At 41.0% G+C, this 16215-nt stretch overlaps 1 protein-coding gene across 6 annotated transcripts in view; it reads left to right on the top strand.

The window, feature by feature from the left end:
- Positions 1-16215, top strand: part of tsga10 (testis specific 10) — a 102001-nt gene that overhangs the window by 83704 nt on the left and 2082 nt on the right. For 4 of the 6 annotated variants that reach the window (XM_033023213.1, XM_033023212.1, XM_033023217.1 and 1 more), the window contains 6 exons: positions 2657-2842; positions 3697-3906; positions 5949-6151; positions 9258-9362; positions 11588-11734; positions 12299-12398. In XM_033023213.1, the coding sequence (XP_032879104.1) occupies positions 2657-2842; positions 3697-3906; positions 5949-6151; positions 9258-9362; positions 11588-11734; positions 12299-12362 (915 nt within the window). In that variant the 3' untranslated portion in view covers positions 12363-12398. Of the gene's footprint in view, positions 1-2656; positions 2843-3696; positions 3907-5948; positions 6152-9257; positions 9363-11587; positions 11735-12298; positions 12399-16215 lie in introns of those variants that run through there. The other 2 variants (XM_033023215.1, XM_033023214.1) reach the window with 1 other exon arrangement.

The raw sequence follows: 16215 nt of genomic DNA on the forward strand, positions 1-16215 counted from the left end.
TAGGTGGCATTTCAGCTCAACTTTTCCAATTGGATGCACCTCCCCCCCCCTCCCCGCATAAGCTAACAAAGTGGCCTATGTGTTTACAATATGTTCGGCATTCTTGACTCGTGTAAATTCGGATAATGACATGACGTTACATTTGGCCCCGGTGTCGATCTTTGCAACAGTAATGGTATTGTTGACACGAAGTGAAACTTCAGGGTCGATGTGTTTGTTAGTGGAATCAACCAGGGAGTGTATGTTATGACTGTTATCTTTAGGCTCGGGGAGAGTAACCAGAGGAGGTGCTGGTAGCTCATGGTACTCGATATCAGAATGTTTTAATAGGTGCACAGGCTGCCTTGGGAATGAATGATTCCCATGGGCTTGACAGCATTTAATGAAATGGTTTCTTCTTTTACAAAAATGGCATAATTTTCCAAAGGCAAGGGATAGTTCGCGATCAGCGGGGTGCGATCTGCCACAGTTAGAACACTTTTCAAAAAATCTTTGAGATTGTCGAGATGATGTGTGGGTCTTGGAGCGCTGGTTGCGGTAGGAGGTGTCGGTAGCATCAACACGGTATGAGGAATGTGGTCCGGGCCACACTGATCTAGTGTGAGAGTCGGTGAGCTCAGCATTGTGACAAGCATGTTCATCTCTGGCCAGGGTTCGTTCAGTATCGCAGAGTAATTCATCACGTACTTTATCACTGAGGATTCCACCCACCAGTCTGTCGCTGTCGAGTTCATCGCACAGATTCGCAAAACGGCAGCGTGTAGCAATATGTTTTAGAGTGCCGATATAAGTATTCACAGGCTCACCTTGTAGCTGATTTCGAGCAAAAAATTTAGTACGTTCTAGTATGGAGTTAGTGCGAAGGTCACATAGCTAGCTGTCTGAATTTGGTGATCAGAACATCGGGATCTTCTATAGTTTCAGCAGGTACCACGATCTGATTGTTGTGATCCTGAACTGCAGGAGCAAAGACGAAGCGCTCTGCTCATTCGATAGCTTCTGGGCCAGTGATGTTGAGAAATATAGAGGCACGGAGGTCTGGTGGAACGTTGCGATGAGCAGCACGGATGTAAAAGTTGAAATCGCGCTCAAAAATCCGCAAACGTGTTCAGCGAGGTCTGAGTCAAAAATCAGAGGATCAGGTTTACGAAATGAGTTGGCCATAGCAACACGAGAAAAGGGACAAAACGGGTGAAATGAAACACTGGAAATAAAATAAAAACCGATATACTTAAACGTGGAGTGGGTTGACCAGGTCTGACACCATGTTGAATAAATCACACATACTCATGGATCTGGTATAACAGTATTTATTGAGTAAAGTATACAACACACTACAGCATGTTACTCCTACCATGCAGCAGTAATAACTAACAGCACGTCGGGTTGCGATAATATGAATGGTGTGATAGTAGGTAATAATAATAAAGCACTACATTAGTAAGTAAAGGAACCAATCTACAAAAAGTGATTACATTTCAGAAATATTCCATTGGTCGTAGAGTGCTTGTGACATACAGTATTTTGGTTGTAACATACAATGCAAATGTATCTGTGTTGTTTACTGGGATTAGATAATTTGGGGGAAGAAATTAACAAAGAAGTGTGTTTCTTCTGGATTCTGTTGTCATTTGTTTTCTGTTCAATTTATTGGCGAAGGAATTTTGGGATAAAAATAGATATTAGAAACAAATAGTCATTAGCCTGACAAGACTAATCTTTACCATGAACTTATTGAACTTTGCAAAATTAGTAGTCCTTGTTATTAATGTTGAAGTGCATGGCTGATGCACACTAGAAACATAGAAAACAGGTGCAGGAGGAGGCCATTTGGCACTTTGAGCCTGCACTGCCGTTCATTGTGATCATGGCTGATCATCCACAATCAGTAACCCGTGCCTGCCTTCGCCTCATACCCCTTGATTCTGCAAGCCCCAAGAGTTCTATCTAACTCTCTTTTAAATCCATCCATTGAATTGCCCTCCACTGCCTTCTGTGGCAGAGAATTCCATAAATTCTCATCTCAGTTTTAAATGGCCTCCCCTCTATTCTTAAACTGTGGCCCCTGGTTCTGGACTCCCCCAACATTAGGAACATTTTTCCTGCATCTAGCTTGTCCAGTCCTTTTATAATTGAATACGTTTCTATGATATCCTCTCATCCTTCAAAATTCCAGTGAATACAAGCCCAGCCTTTCCAATCTTTCCACATAAAACAGTCCCGCCTTCCCGGGGATTAACCTCGTAAACCTACGCTGCACTGCCTCAATAGCAAGGATGTTCTTCCTCAAATTAGGAGACCAAAACTGCATACAATACCAGATGTGGTCACACCTTTCAAGGTCTTGAGTACTAATTTATTTGGTTAGCATTATATATTGACATGGCTGAGTTAATTCCTTTTTGGTTGATTAAACATGATTAAGAAACTCCTTGGTAGCTAGCTATAGGAATTCGTGATCCATGTGAGTGTTTTGATGGTAATTCAATGCCGAATGAAGATCCAAAACTGGTGCTTTCTTTTTATTTTATCACATTTGAGATATTTTGCATGTTTTCTCTGACAAATGGATCAGTTAAATACTGTCAGGGTTATAGCATTAGTGCTTACTGGTTGACTTTCTTAAAAGACCTTGAGTCTTTTACATATTTAATAGGAAAATGAAAATTTTAATCTGCTGGAGCAAGTTCGTAGATCAAATGTACAAACGGAGACTTGGGAACTGAAGGCACGCCAAATAGAAGGAGAGTTCAATTCCATTCAGCTGGAGCTTGTTACAGCTAAATCTGACAACCGCAGGCTGTGTGAAAAACTTGGCTCACTTGAAAAAGAAGTTGAGGAGGTAGGAAATGACAAATTTATATTCCATGGTTTATTAGCATACATAGAAAAAACTTTCAAATTGCATATTTTAATACTAGCACTGTCAATCCCCGGTTATTGGGAATTAATTTGTTTTTTAAGTAGGGGCACATCCTGCGAATATGAAAATGATAGCATTGTATTGCTTTTGTGTGAATCTACAATTGTTAATTTATTTCAAGATAAATTATAAGCACATTTTTCAGAAACTGAATAGAGGAATAGCATTCACCCATTTGCCAATCCTGTATTTTCATGTAATTTCATTAAACATTTCTATTTTATACAGTAATGAACCAAAGAGATGTAGGATGGCTGCAGGAAAGGGATGAACATTTCTAAAACTCTGGTTTAGCCCAGTTCTGAATGCCGCCCTTGAGGAAAGATGTAAATGGTTGAGAGATTCTACAAAAAAGAGATTTGCCAACATGTTTCTAGGGATGGGAAGGTTTAGCTAGGCGGAAAGATTAGAGAAGCTGTGGTTGTTTTCCTTGGTATAAAGGAGACTTGGAGGGAATCTGAGATATGAATATGAGGGTGCAGACAGTAGATAGAGACTAGTCAGGAACCAGAGATCACAGAATGAAGATCGTTGACAAAATAATCAAAACTGACATGTATTTTGGAACTATCAGGGGGGTAGCGGGGGCAGATTCAATTGTATCGTTCACGAGGGAACTGGATAGATATTGCAAGAAAATAATTTGCAAGGTTATTGAACTAATTGTATTGCTCGTACAGCTGGTATGGGCATGATATCCTTCTATGTTTCTTCACTAAGATTTCTTATTGTATAGTATACTTTAAAAACGTAAAAAATGATTTTCTCTGTAGCAAGAGGCTGCAAGAAATGCTTACAAGGCCCAGGTTTGCTCACTCAATAAGTTGATAATGAAGCTGGAAGAAGAACTTAGGCTGATTCAGAGTGAAAAGACAGCAGCCCTCAATGACCTCTCATCCACTCAAGAGCTTTGCCTTAAGTTGGACTCGAACAAAGAGATGATGATGAGGCAGGTTGCCAACAAAAACAAGGAGATGGAGCAGGTATGTCGTGTATAAGGAAATACATATGATTTCTTATTTGCGCTTTAAATTTCTTAAGAGTGGCTCTCATGCAGCCTGAATAACACCTCAGTACAGCTTGCAATGTTATTCAGGCTGCCTACAAAGCCTGTAACAGATTCAATGCTTTCATTAGTTGCTAGTTATTTTAGTTTGATGTAATACCTGAATTGATGATGACTTACTTTTAAAGAAGTAGCTCACCAACTTCCCTGAAAATATCAGACTTTTTACTGGTGAAGAATGAAAAGTGAAGCTCTCAGCAAAGGTAGTAAATGGTCATTTTAATGACAAGATCTCCCTAACAATTCAATAGGCCCATTTCCCTGCTGGTCAAATGGATAAGCTAGCAGGTGGCCGAGATGGTTAAACTGGCAGGAGGCTACATTCATGAATAATTGAGGACGTTTCCTACAGTTAAATGGGATGTAGACACCTACAAATTGGAAGGTATAGCATTTTGTGATTGGGAGAGTTGGAGAGGGGAAAGTTTCTTACATAGCCAAAGGAAAGCACCTCTTATTTTCTGCATTGAACTTGCTGTACATTTGCAAATCCTATCTTGCTTTCATATTCGCTGATAAACATAAGGAAATGGGAGCAGGAGTAAGCTACCAGGACCATGAACTCTCCCCTGCTATTCGATATATGGCTGAAATCGCTGACGTCTTCTGTCAGTTTTGCACAAAAGTCCTCAATATTTCAAATATTTATCCATCTCCACCTAAAATATATCTAGTGATGTGGCCTCCACCACCCTCCGGCACAAAGTTCCAAAGATTTACCACTCTTTGAGAGGACAATATTCTACACACCTCATTTTTTTAAGTTACCCACCCCAAACATTAAGGAGCTTGTGTCGTTTAAAAAACTCCCCTATTTACATCAGATACCAAGAAGGCATTATGACTTTTTTTCTCTCTCTGAGAATTACTGGAGAGAAGAGAGCCCAAAGGGCATGTATAGCTGACCCAAACAAAGGAGTTGGTTCAGGACCATGACTGGGTCACTCAAGGAACGGAGTCCATTTCCATCAACTGCTTGCACTATTAAAGTACTTTTATATTAAGTGCTTTCAATAATACAAGCTCACAGATCAGCTCTAATTTTGGAGCTTGGGTTCATATTGGAGAAATTAACACGTGATCAATAATTATACAGATTTGAAGCATTTTTGCAGCACATTAACCTAAAATTACATAAGATGGGTCAATGTCTCCAGTAGGCCAACAATGCTATTTACCTATAGTGCATTAAGTATTAATTTCATAACGTTTTTTAGCAACGAGCACCCAATTAATTTTCCGTCATTGATGAAGCTGTGCACGGATCAAAGTATTTAATTTACAGATTAGAAGCTGAAAGTCTTAGCAAAAAAATTAATACTTAAATTTTGGAAAAATACATCAATACCAACGCTTAAAATGTGGATTGCAAGCATGTTGGACACCGCACATCTTGAGGAAATGCGATTCCTCCTAATGGATAAATCAGACCAATTCATACGAGTTGGTCTCCATTTGTCGTCTTTTTGGAATCATATGGTGCAACACAATCGTAAAAGCTAACTGTTTCAGGACTGGACGAGGGATGGTCAAGATTATAAACAATGATCTCCTTACTTTTCTTTATGTCTTATTCTCTTTTTCCTATTTTCTTTTCTTCACCTTTCTTCATTCATTCGTCTTTTTTCTTCTTCTTCACACACTATATATCTCACGTCTTTCTATCCTTTACTATCTAATTTATTTTTCTTATTCTTATTTTTCTTTATTATAACAAAAAAAAAATTAAGGAGCTGTACATAAAATGTATTATGAAAATATATATTAGGCACTTTGGTGCCATATGATTGTACTTACTTCTAATAAAATAAAATATTAAAAAAAAAAAAGAAGCTGAAAGTCAAATTGTTTAGACTTTCATCTTTTAGCCAAGAAATTAAAATGACTATGTAACAATAATCAAATATAATATATTGCATATCAAAAATGTATTGCTATTTTTATTTTGCTCCTAAAAAGATTCTAAGTGAACTTGAATCAGCCCGGTCTGAAATAGAGCTGTTACGAAATCAGCTTTCAAGTGAGAGAACTTCAATAAAAAATCTGGAATCGTTGTTGGCATCTAATCGGGAGAAAAAGTTCCAAAGCCAAATGGTCACACAAGAGAAAGAGACTGAAATTCAGCTCTTCAAAGATAAGCTTTCCTTGGCTGAAAGCAAATTGTACGTATTGCATTTTTATGTGCTTTGCACAATCCATCTGCATTTACAAGATATGAACTCTGATTCTGGAGATATTTTATTAAGTTAGCCTTCATGATCTTTCCTCTTCAATCAGTTTTTGCTCTGATGAGATTAGCCTGATGGGAAAAAAATGATGGAGACAATGTCAGCCTGATGTTTCAGGATCTTTTGATTCACTTGTGGTAGCATAGAGCTGAAAGAATAGATTCCAAGTTGTCTGTGAGATAAATAAATTCCATACAGGTTCACTTACATCTTGGAGGATCAGGAAGGATAAAATCCATACAACATTTATACCTTTCTATATTCTGCCTATTTTGTTGATCGAATACTGTTCCTGCCCTTTTTTAGCCTTTAATATAACAACAATTTCTCAGATATTTCATGCTTTCTAAATGCCAACAAGTTAGAACACATAGCTATTTCAAATTTACCATATCTTAGTTTTGTCTAAGAGAGCTTAATTTACTGAAGTCTTCCATAAAATGTATACTTTTATTCTTGTGAAATTGAGTCAGATTAAGGTACAAGTTGTTAAATGTCAGAGCATATAGGGCTGGAACATGATACAGAAATGGAAAGCGAGACCACAGCAAGGATGCAAATTCGAGGAAGAGAGTTATACAATCAGGGCATTGTGGATCAGTAATAGAAGCAGATAGAGTGAGGGTTGAATTTTAGTTTTAATTTAGTTTAGAGATACATCTCGTCGACCAGAGATCCCCGCACACTTACGCTATCCTACACACTAGGGAGAATTTTTACAATTATATCAAGGTAATTAACCTACAAACCTGTACGTCTTGGAGTGTGTGAGGAAACCGGAGATCCCGGAGAAAACCCACGCAGGTTTCGGGGAGAGCGTACAAAATCCGTACAGACAGCACCCATGGTCAGGATGGAACCCAGGACCCTGCTGCTGTAAGGCAGCAACTCTACCGCTGTCGAATTCTGTGAAATAGGATAATGTCAGCAGAGCTTTAATATTATGTTTGGTGGGTGGAAGATGGGATATTGACTGAAAGCTTTGGAATCAATGGAATGCATGGGTAGAAGCAAAGTGACATAGAGTATGGAAATGTTAAAGAAAGAACTGCAGATGCTGGATAAATCAAAGGTGGACAAAAATGCTGGAGAATCTAAGCGGGTGAGGCAGCATCTATGGAGCGAAGGAATAGGTGATGTTTCGGGCCAAGACCCTCTTCAGACTGATGTGGGGGTGGGGGGGGGGGGGGGGGGGGGGGGAAGAAGAAAGGAAGAAGGCGGGGACAGTAGGCTGTGGGAGAGCTGGGAAGGGTAGGGGAAGGAGGGAGAAAGCAAGGACTACCTGAAATTGGAGAAGTCATTGTTCATACCGCTGGGGTGTAAACTACCCAAGCGAAATATGAGGTGCTGCTCTTCCAATTTGCGGTGGGACTCACTCTGGCCATGGAGGAAGTCCAGGACAGAAAGGTCGGATTCGGAATGGGAGGGGGAGTTGAAGTGCTGAGCCACCGGGAGATTGGGTTGGTTAATGCAAACTGTGCAGAGGTGTTGGGGGAAGCGATCGCCAAGCCTGCGCTTGGTCTCACCGATGTAGAGCAGTTGACACCTAGAGCAGCAGATGCAACAGATGAGGTTGGAGGAGGTGCAGGTGAACCTCTGCCTCACCTGGAAAGACTGCTTGGGTCCTTGGATGGAGTCCGAGAGGGGAGGTAAAGCGACAAGTGTAGCATTTCTTGTGGTTGCAAGGGGAAGTACCAGGGGAGGGGGTGGTTTGGGTGCGAATTGACCAGGGAGTTACGGAGGGAGCGGTCTCTGCGGAACGCCAAAAGAGGAGGAGATGGGAAGATGTGGCCAATGGTGGGATCCAGTTGGAGGTTGCGAAAATGTTGGATTATCTGTTGTATGTGACGGCTGGTAGGGTGGAAGGTGAGGACAGGGGGGACTCTGTCCTTGTTAAGAGTGGGGGGGATGGGGAGTGAGAGCAGAGCTACGGGATACAGAGGAGACCCTGGTGAGAGCCTCATCTATAGTCGTAGAGACGGAACCCCCGTTCCCTAAAGAAATAAGCCCTTTGGCCCAGTTCAGCATGCAAACCAAGATGCCTATCTAAGTTAATCCTAATTGTTCATATATGACCCAAGATAGAAAACAAAGTCAGAGGTGCAGTGTTTAAATTGCTGGATGATCAGCCAACTGACCATTGATCAAAGGCATAAGTTTGAAACCCACTATTTTGGTTTTGTTCTTCAAATTCAAGAGATTAAATGAATTGGATATATCTTTTCCGGGAAGCTCGTAGTAAACTACTGGATTTTCCATAAGAACTTATCTGATTTACTGTTGTTTTTGAGGGAAGAAAATTCAACAAAATGTGATTTCAGGCTCACTCATGTGGTTGACATATCTAACCTCTCGGTCCAGGAACAATTGGGTTTGGATGCATTGTTAATCTCGTCCACATTCATGAAGGTTCTTTTGGAAATGACAGTCTTGGGAACATGAGTAAAGTTGAGAAAGTAGTAATAGTGTCACCGGCGGTCACTCGAAATGTGTATGACTGTCCTCTCCATAGGGTCGTCTACTTGTGCGTCTGCAGATGTCTGTAGAGGCCGATCCGCAATTAACACACCTTGGTGCAACTTTGTAGTTTTACAACACGGATTGTCTCCTTTAACCATTGTGTGGTATCTAATACTCGTCACAACTTTCTGGGTGGAAGATTCTGCTGTAGTTTTCTTTCTGTGGCATTATTTCCCTTTTATGCACCTCAAGACTACCTCCTTTTTCATAATATTGATATGTTTCAGGACGTCATTGTTCTTCCTTGATTTCCATAGCTTCCATGACCTTCTGCATGGTAAACACCGATGGAAATTATTAATTTAAGATTTTGCTCATCTGCATAAAAGACGACCAACACTGATCCTTAAGGGGACCTGTTATCTTACACATTTTATTTTTGCTTTAAATATTCTTCTAGAACGTCTTGGGATTCCCCCTTAACTAATCTGCCAATGATATCTCACAATATCTCAAGGAAATCAATTGTTTTCTTCTGTGCTATGCCCAGGCTTATATTTTTTAATATTTTGTTTGGCAGGGCTTCTCAATCCCGTGAAATTTCTCAGCTGAGGAGCAAGACAGCTATGCTTGAAACAGAATTAGATATGGCGAAGAGACAGTTGGGTACTGAACGATTTGAAAGGCAAGTATATCCTTTTTTAAAATAATATTTCACTCTTTTATAGTGATCTTTATATACTGTACATCAAGGTTATCCAACCTTCTGTGTCTAGAAGGTAATTTTGGGTTGAAGCAGCAGTGAATTAGTGACAATTAGCTGACATGGTGATTCTAAAAGACATTCAACCCTTGTTTGACATTGTGCAGAATTTTGGCATTCATAGGATGCCCTTAAGAGAACTGCAGGTGGCCATAACTAGAGTGCTGTGGCCTACTTTGGCACTGGTTAGAGGCCCCCTCTCCTCCCTATTCCACAGGAAATCCATCTTCTTGCAGGTTGATATTTAAGATTCAATATTATTGATTTTCTCCCCACTGCAACTTTTTTTTTGCATTCTCTACTGCTTCCTATCAATCAACTGCCTGAATCTTGATTATGCTCTCTGATGATCCCTTTTGATCTTCACCAATCCCAAATCCATCAGCAGTGGTGGGAAACGTCCAAGATCCAAGAACAATAGTTTTTACCACATATGATGCCTTTGGGTCAGAGAGTTGTACATCACATTAAAAAATAAAATTTGGCCCATTATGCCCAATCTTGTACAGAGCCCTAGTGAGACCACACCTGGAGTATTGTGTGCAGTTTTGGTCCCTTAATTTGAGGAAGGACATTCTTGCTATTGAGGGAGTGCAGCGTAGGTTTACAAGGTTAATTCCCGGGATGGCGGGACTGTCATATGCTGAGAGAATGGAGCAGCTGGGCTTGTACACTCTGGAGTTTAGAAGGATGAGAGGATATCTCATTAAAACATATAAGATTGTTAAGGGCTTGGACACGCTAGAGGCAGGAAACATGTTCCCGATGTTGGAGGAGTCCAGAACCAGGGGCCACAGTTTAAGAATAATGAGTAAGCCATTTAGAACAGAGTCGAGGAATCACTTTTTCTCACAGAGTGTGGTGAGTCTGTGGAATTCTCTGCCTCAGAGGGCGGTGGAGGCAGGTTCTCTGGATGCTTTCAAGAGAGAGCTAGATAGGGCTCTTAAAAATAGCGAGTCAGGGATATGGGGAGAAGGCAGGAACGGGGTACTGATTGGGGATGATCAGCCATGATCACATTGAATGGCGGTGCTGGCTCGAAGGGCCAAATGGCCTACTCCTGCACCTATTGTCTATTGTCTATTGTCTTACTATTATATTTATCAATACTAGTCCCATTGACCCGTATTTGATCCATAGCTTGAATGCAACCATATGCATAGACACATGGTGTTTGTTTTAAATTTAAGCTGAAACATCCAAGTTCTTTCACCTAGAGATGGCAGGAATGTATTTATGTCCATGAATGTCATACAGTGTGGAAACAGGTCCTTCAGCCCAACTTCCTAAAAACCGGCCAACATGTCCCAGTTACACTATCCATGTACCTGTCTAACTGTTTCTTAAATGTTGAGATAGTTCCTGACTCAATTACCTCCTCTGGCAGCTTATACCTTACATCCACCACCCTTTGTGTGAAAAAGTTACCCCTCAGATTCCCATTAAATCTTTTCGCCTTCATCTTAAACCTATGTCCTCTAGTCCTCGATTCACCTACTCTGGGCAAGAGATTTGTATATTGGCATCGAACCTGTGCATCTGGTGATGAAGATTCCAGCCCTTAAATAGGGGACTTTGTAATGTCATCTTTGTCCTCTTGTCAGCCCATGACTTTTCTCCATATTCACCATCCAACAAGAAATTGTCACCCCGGCAAAGATTGAAGCAGAAAATCCAGGCCAATCAATTGTCATTGCCTCACAAAAACTCTTGGGGAAGCTGCATTCAAAAGAGTTGTTTTGCCTTAAACTGTTCAGTTTAATGCAGCAGAGTATTACTGCTTAATGTGAGCAAAATAAAATGCTGCAAGTACTCAACACGCCAGGCAGCATCTGTGGAGGGAATGGAACGACGTAGTTATGGGTTGGGACACTTCTTTAGAGTCTAAAAAGGGTCCCGCCCTGAAACATTGTCTATCCATTGATGCGTCCTGACCCTGTTGAGTTCCTCCAGCACTTTGTTTTTGCTCAAGATGCCAACATCCTCAGTTTCCTGTGTCTGCATATTATTGCCTAATTTGTTTGATATACAAAATATAATAAGATAAATTGCTCTGAATTATACTGTTGTTAACCTTTTTACACGCTTTCTGGCAATGGAGACATTTGCTTGTGCTAATTAAAAGCATTCTGAATGTACTTTTACAGGGAATGCGCAGTTCAGGAACTTCGCCGACATGGCCCCTCTTACCGCACAACTTCACCACCTCAACCTTCCTTAAGTCCAGGTTCACATTCACCTGAGCGTTCCAGCCGGAGATCTCCTGATTGTTCCCTAAATAGATCACTGAACAGGTATCTGCGAGACATTACATTTCAATGGTGTTGCGTGTGTGTGTGTGTGTGGCTTTCAGGCTGAAAATATCCAGCATCCAAAAATAATTCTTACATCTACTTTGGTTACTTGCTCCACTGGTAGCCAAAGTGAGTAAGAATTCCATTGGCGAATCACAACATAGAACATTTTTGAGAGGAGACAATCACTAGTCAATTTGGCAGTATGATTTATATTGCTCTGTATTTAGCCTGTAAAGGAAAATGTTATTTATATTTTATTTAATGTTGGTTTTGTTTCTACCACTGTGGTGCAGGGCAAGTGAGTTTAGCTGTATTTTGGACACGTAAATTAATTAGAATCTTTAGGATCTACCAAATAGCTGCCAGCAGTCCAATCAGGCCATTCTGTGCTTTCAAAACAATTGTTTACACGGAAGTTTTGATACCTTGGGTAACCAAGATGTATGTCTGTCGAGGCTAATATGGTTACTTATATGCAATTTTACATTGAAATTAGAAACATGAGTAGACATTGATGTGCTCCACCACTTCTGAAAGTGCTGATTCTTTGCCGGCATATAGATCCACAAGCTGTAGCTACTCTTCAAAAAAAAAGTTTGCTTCTGCAATGAGCTCAAGGCAGTGAATGTTGATGGGTGTTTGAATGTGGAAGCCAAGGCAGGTGAGACTAATCTTGGCTTCACTCTACATAAGTTTATTTCCAACTTGTTTTTCCCCATCCCTAGCCAAGGTACATCAAAGATAACCACTGAAGTTCAGTTATTATCAACAAATGCACAACAGGGGTCCAGCCTCTCAGGCATGTTTATACTCTTATCCACTGTGTTTAAAGCTATCACTACATTAAACATCAGTTAAAGCTGATTCTTGTTACTGTTTGATCCCATCTGCTATATTTTTTTGGTTAAACTTCAAATTATCTTCCATTAGTCCATAATTTGTACTGATTGAGAGGTCAGTTGGCTATCTTGCTCCCAGTGGAACTCAGAGCAGGATTTGAGCAGACAGGAAAATAATCACTCCACAGAATAAGGGGGAATGGAGCAGCTAATCTTCCAACCAGGGTACTGATAAAGGATATTTCTTCAACAACTGATCTCTCCCACACAAGTAAAGTGAACGAGTTGTTAATTAAAATGTTTGAATTAATTATATATTTTAAATCTTTACTGTGGAAATGTGGAGTCAGTTTTGGATTCCTGTCACAGAGTTGCTCTGAGCTGAATCATTCTCGCTGTGCTGGAAAGCACTGGGCTTCCGTAAACGTTTAAATAAAAAGCTAAGAGTTGGACCTTCATGCAAGAGAGAGATGAGGAGTATCACTATTCCAAAAAAAAACTTACCGAAACAAAACTTAAAATGGAGTAACATGACTGATTTATTTTATTAGTTAACAGCAGTTAATCTATTCAATGAAAAATCCTACCGATAAATGTCATCAACATGGTGAATTAATAAAGGTGGAAATTACTTGCATTCCCATCATAACATTGGGCTCAATGGTCGGTAATTGGAAAAAAGAAATTGAAATAATATACTTAAAAATAATGAGCGAATAATGACCTTTTTTTGCACTTAAAAATACATGCCGAAATGTCACTGTGCAGGGGTTTGATCCAAGGTTTTCACATAACCATATAACCATATAACAATTACAGCACGGAAACAGGCCATCTCGACCCTTCTAGTCCGTGCCGAACACGTATTCTCCCCTAGTCCCATATACCTTCGCTCAGACCATAACCCTCCATTCCTTTCCCGTCCATATAACTATCCAATTTATTTTTAAATGATAAAAACGAACCTGCCTCCACCACCTTCACTGGAAGCTCATTCCACACAGCCACCACTCTCTGAGTAAAGAAGTTCCCTCTCATGTTACCCCTAAACTTCAGTCCCTTAATTCTCAAGTCAAATCATGTTCATTTGTTAACCATGTGTGTTTGGAGTTCCATAATTAAACCAGCATGATCTATCATTATGGCTGGATCGCTTAAGAGTGTCGGTTCTAACCTGGAACAATTCCACAAATTAGCATGACACCGTGGGCTGAACTGTTGTGACGACTAACAGGAAAACATCCAGATTCTCTCATTCTGGATTGGAGATTGTAGCAGTGCTAATGACCGCCTGCACAAAGGATTCCCACTCCTCCATCCAAACATCTTTAAAACAACTTAAAAGGATTCACATGAGATGAATCAATAGACAATAGGTGCAGGAGAAGGCCATTCGGCCCCTCTAGCCAGCACCGCCATGGCTGATCATCCCCAATCAGTACCCCGTTCCTGCCTTCTCCCCATATCCCCTGACTCCGCCATCTTTAAGAGCCCTATCTAGCTCTCTCTTGAAAGTATCCAGAGAACCGGCCTCCACCTTGAGGCAGAGAATTCCACAGACTCAAACGCTCTGTGAGAAAAAGTGTTTCCATGTCTCCGTTCTAAATGGCTTACCCCTTATTCTTAAACTGTGGCCCCTGGTTCTGGACTCCCCCAACATCGGGAACATGTTTCCTGCCTCTAACTTGTCCAAACCATTAACAATCTTACATGTTTCAATAAGATTCCCTCTCATCCTTCTAAACTCCAGAGTTGTACAAGCCCAGCCGCTCCATTCTGTCAGCATATGACAGTCCCGCCATGCCGGGAATTAACCTTGTAAACCTACGCTGCATTCCCTCAATAGCAAGAATGTCCTTCCTCAAATTAAGGGACCAAAACTGCACACAATACTCCAGGTGTGGTCTCACTAGGGCCCTATACAACTGCAGAAGGACCTCTTTGCTCCGATACTCGACTCCTCTTGTTATAAAGGCCAACATGCCATTCGCTTTCTTCGCCTGCTGTACCTGCATGCTTACTTTCATAGACTGATGAACAAGGTCCCCCAGATCCCATTGTACTTCCCCTTTTCCCAACGATGCCATTTAGATAGTAATTTGCCTTCCTGTTTTTTATACCAAAGTGGATAACCTCACATTTATCCACATTAAACTTCATCTGCCATGCATCTGCCCACTTACCCAACCTGTCCACATCACCCTGCATTCTCAAAGCATCCTCCTCGCAGTTCACACTGCCACCCAGCTTTGTGTCATCTGCAAATTTGCTAATGTTACTTTTAATCCCTTCATCTAAATTATTACTTTGAAACCCTTCATCAAAATCATTGATGTATATTGTAAATAGCTGCGGCCCCAGCACTGAGCCTTGCAGTACCTCACTAGTCACGGCCTGCCATTCTGAAAGGGACCCGTTAATCCCTACTCGTTGTTTCCTGTCTGCCAACCAATTTTCAGCACTCTACCCCCAATACCATGTGCCCTAATTTTTCTCCCCAAATCTCCTATGTGGGATCTTATCAAATGCTTTCTGAAAGTCCAGGTACACTACATCCATTGGCTCTCCCTTGTCCATTTTTCTAGTTACATCCTCAAAAAATTCCAGAAAATTAGTCAAGCATGATTTCCCCTTCGTAAATCCATGCTGGCTAGGACCGATCCTGTTACTGCTATCCAAATGTGCGGCTATTTCATCTTTTATAATTAACTCCAGCACCTTCCCCACCACCGATGTCAGGCTAACTGGTCTATAATTCCCTGCTTTCTCTCTCCTGCCTTTCTTAAAAAGTGGGATAACATTAGCTACCCTCCAATCCACAGGAACTGATCCTCAGGCTATAGAACATTGGAAAATTATCACCAATGCATCCATGATTTCTAGAGCCACTTCCTTAAGCACTCTGGGATGCAGACCATCAGGCCCTGGGGATTTATCAGCCTTCAGTCCCATCAGTCTACCCAACACCATTTCCTGCCTAATGTGGATTTCCTTCAGTTCCTCTGTCTCCCCAGATCCTCTGGCCACTACTATATCAGGAAGATTGTTCATGTCCTCCTTAGTGAAGACAGATCCAAAGTACCTGTTCAACTAATCTGCCATTTCCTTGTTCCCCATAATAAATTCACCTTTTTCGGTCTTCAAGGGTCCAACTTTGGTCTTAACTAATTTTTTCCTCTTCACATACCTAATGAAGCTTTTACTATCCTCCTTTATATTCTTGGCTAGCTTACCTTCGTACCTCATCTTTTCTCCCCGTATTGTCTTTTTAGTTATCTTCTGTTGTTCTTTAAACATTACCCAATCCTCACTTCCCGCTCTTGTTTCCCGCTCATCTTTGCTACGTTGCACTTCTCTTTTATTTTTATACTGTCCCTGACGTCCCTTGTCAGCCACGGTCGCCCCTTACTCCCCTTGGAATCTTTCTTCCTCCTAGGAATGAACTGATCCTGCACCTTCTGTATTATTCCTAGAAATACCTGCCATTGTTGTTCCACTGTCATCCCTGCTAGGGTATCTTTCCAGTCAACTTTAGCCAGCTCCTCCCTCATGGACACGTAGTCCCCGTTATTCAACTGTAACACTGACACCTCCGATCTATCCTTCTCCCTCTCCAATTGTAGATTAAACCTGACCATA

This window comes from Amblyraja radiata, chromosome 6 (genome assembly GCF_010909765.2).
Source record: "Amblyraja radiata isolate CabotCenter1 chromosome 6, sAmbRad1.1.pri, whole genome shotgun sequence".
Taxonomy (NCBI): Eukaryota; Metazoa; Chordata; class Chondrichthyes; order Rajiformes; family Rajidae; genus Amblyraja; species Amblyraja radiata.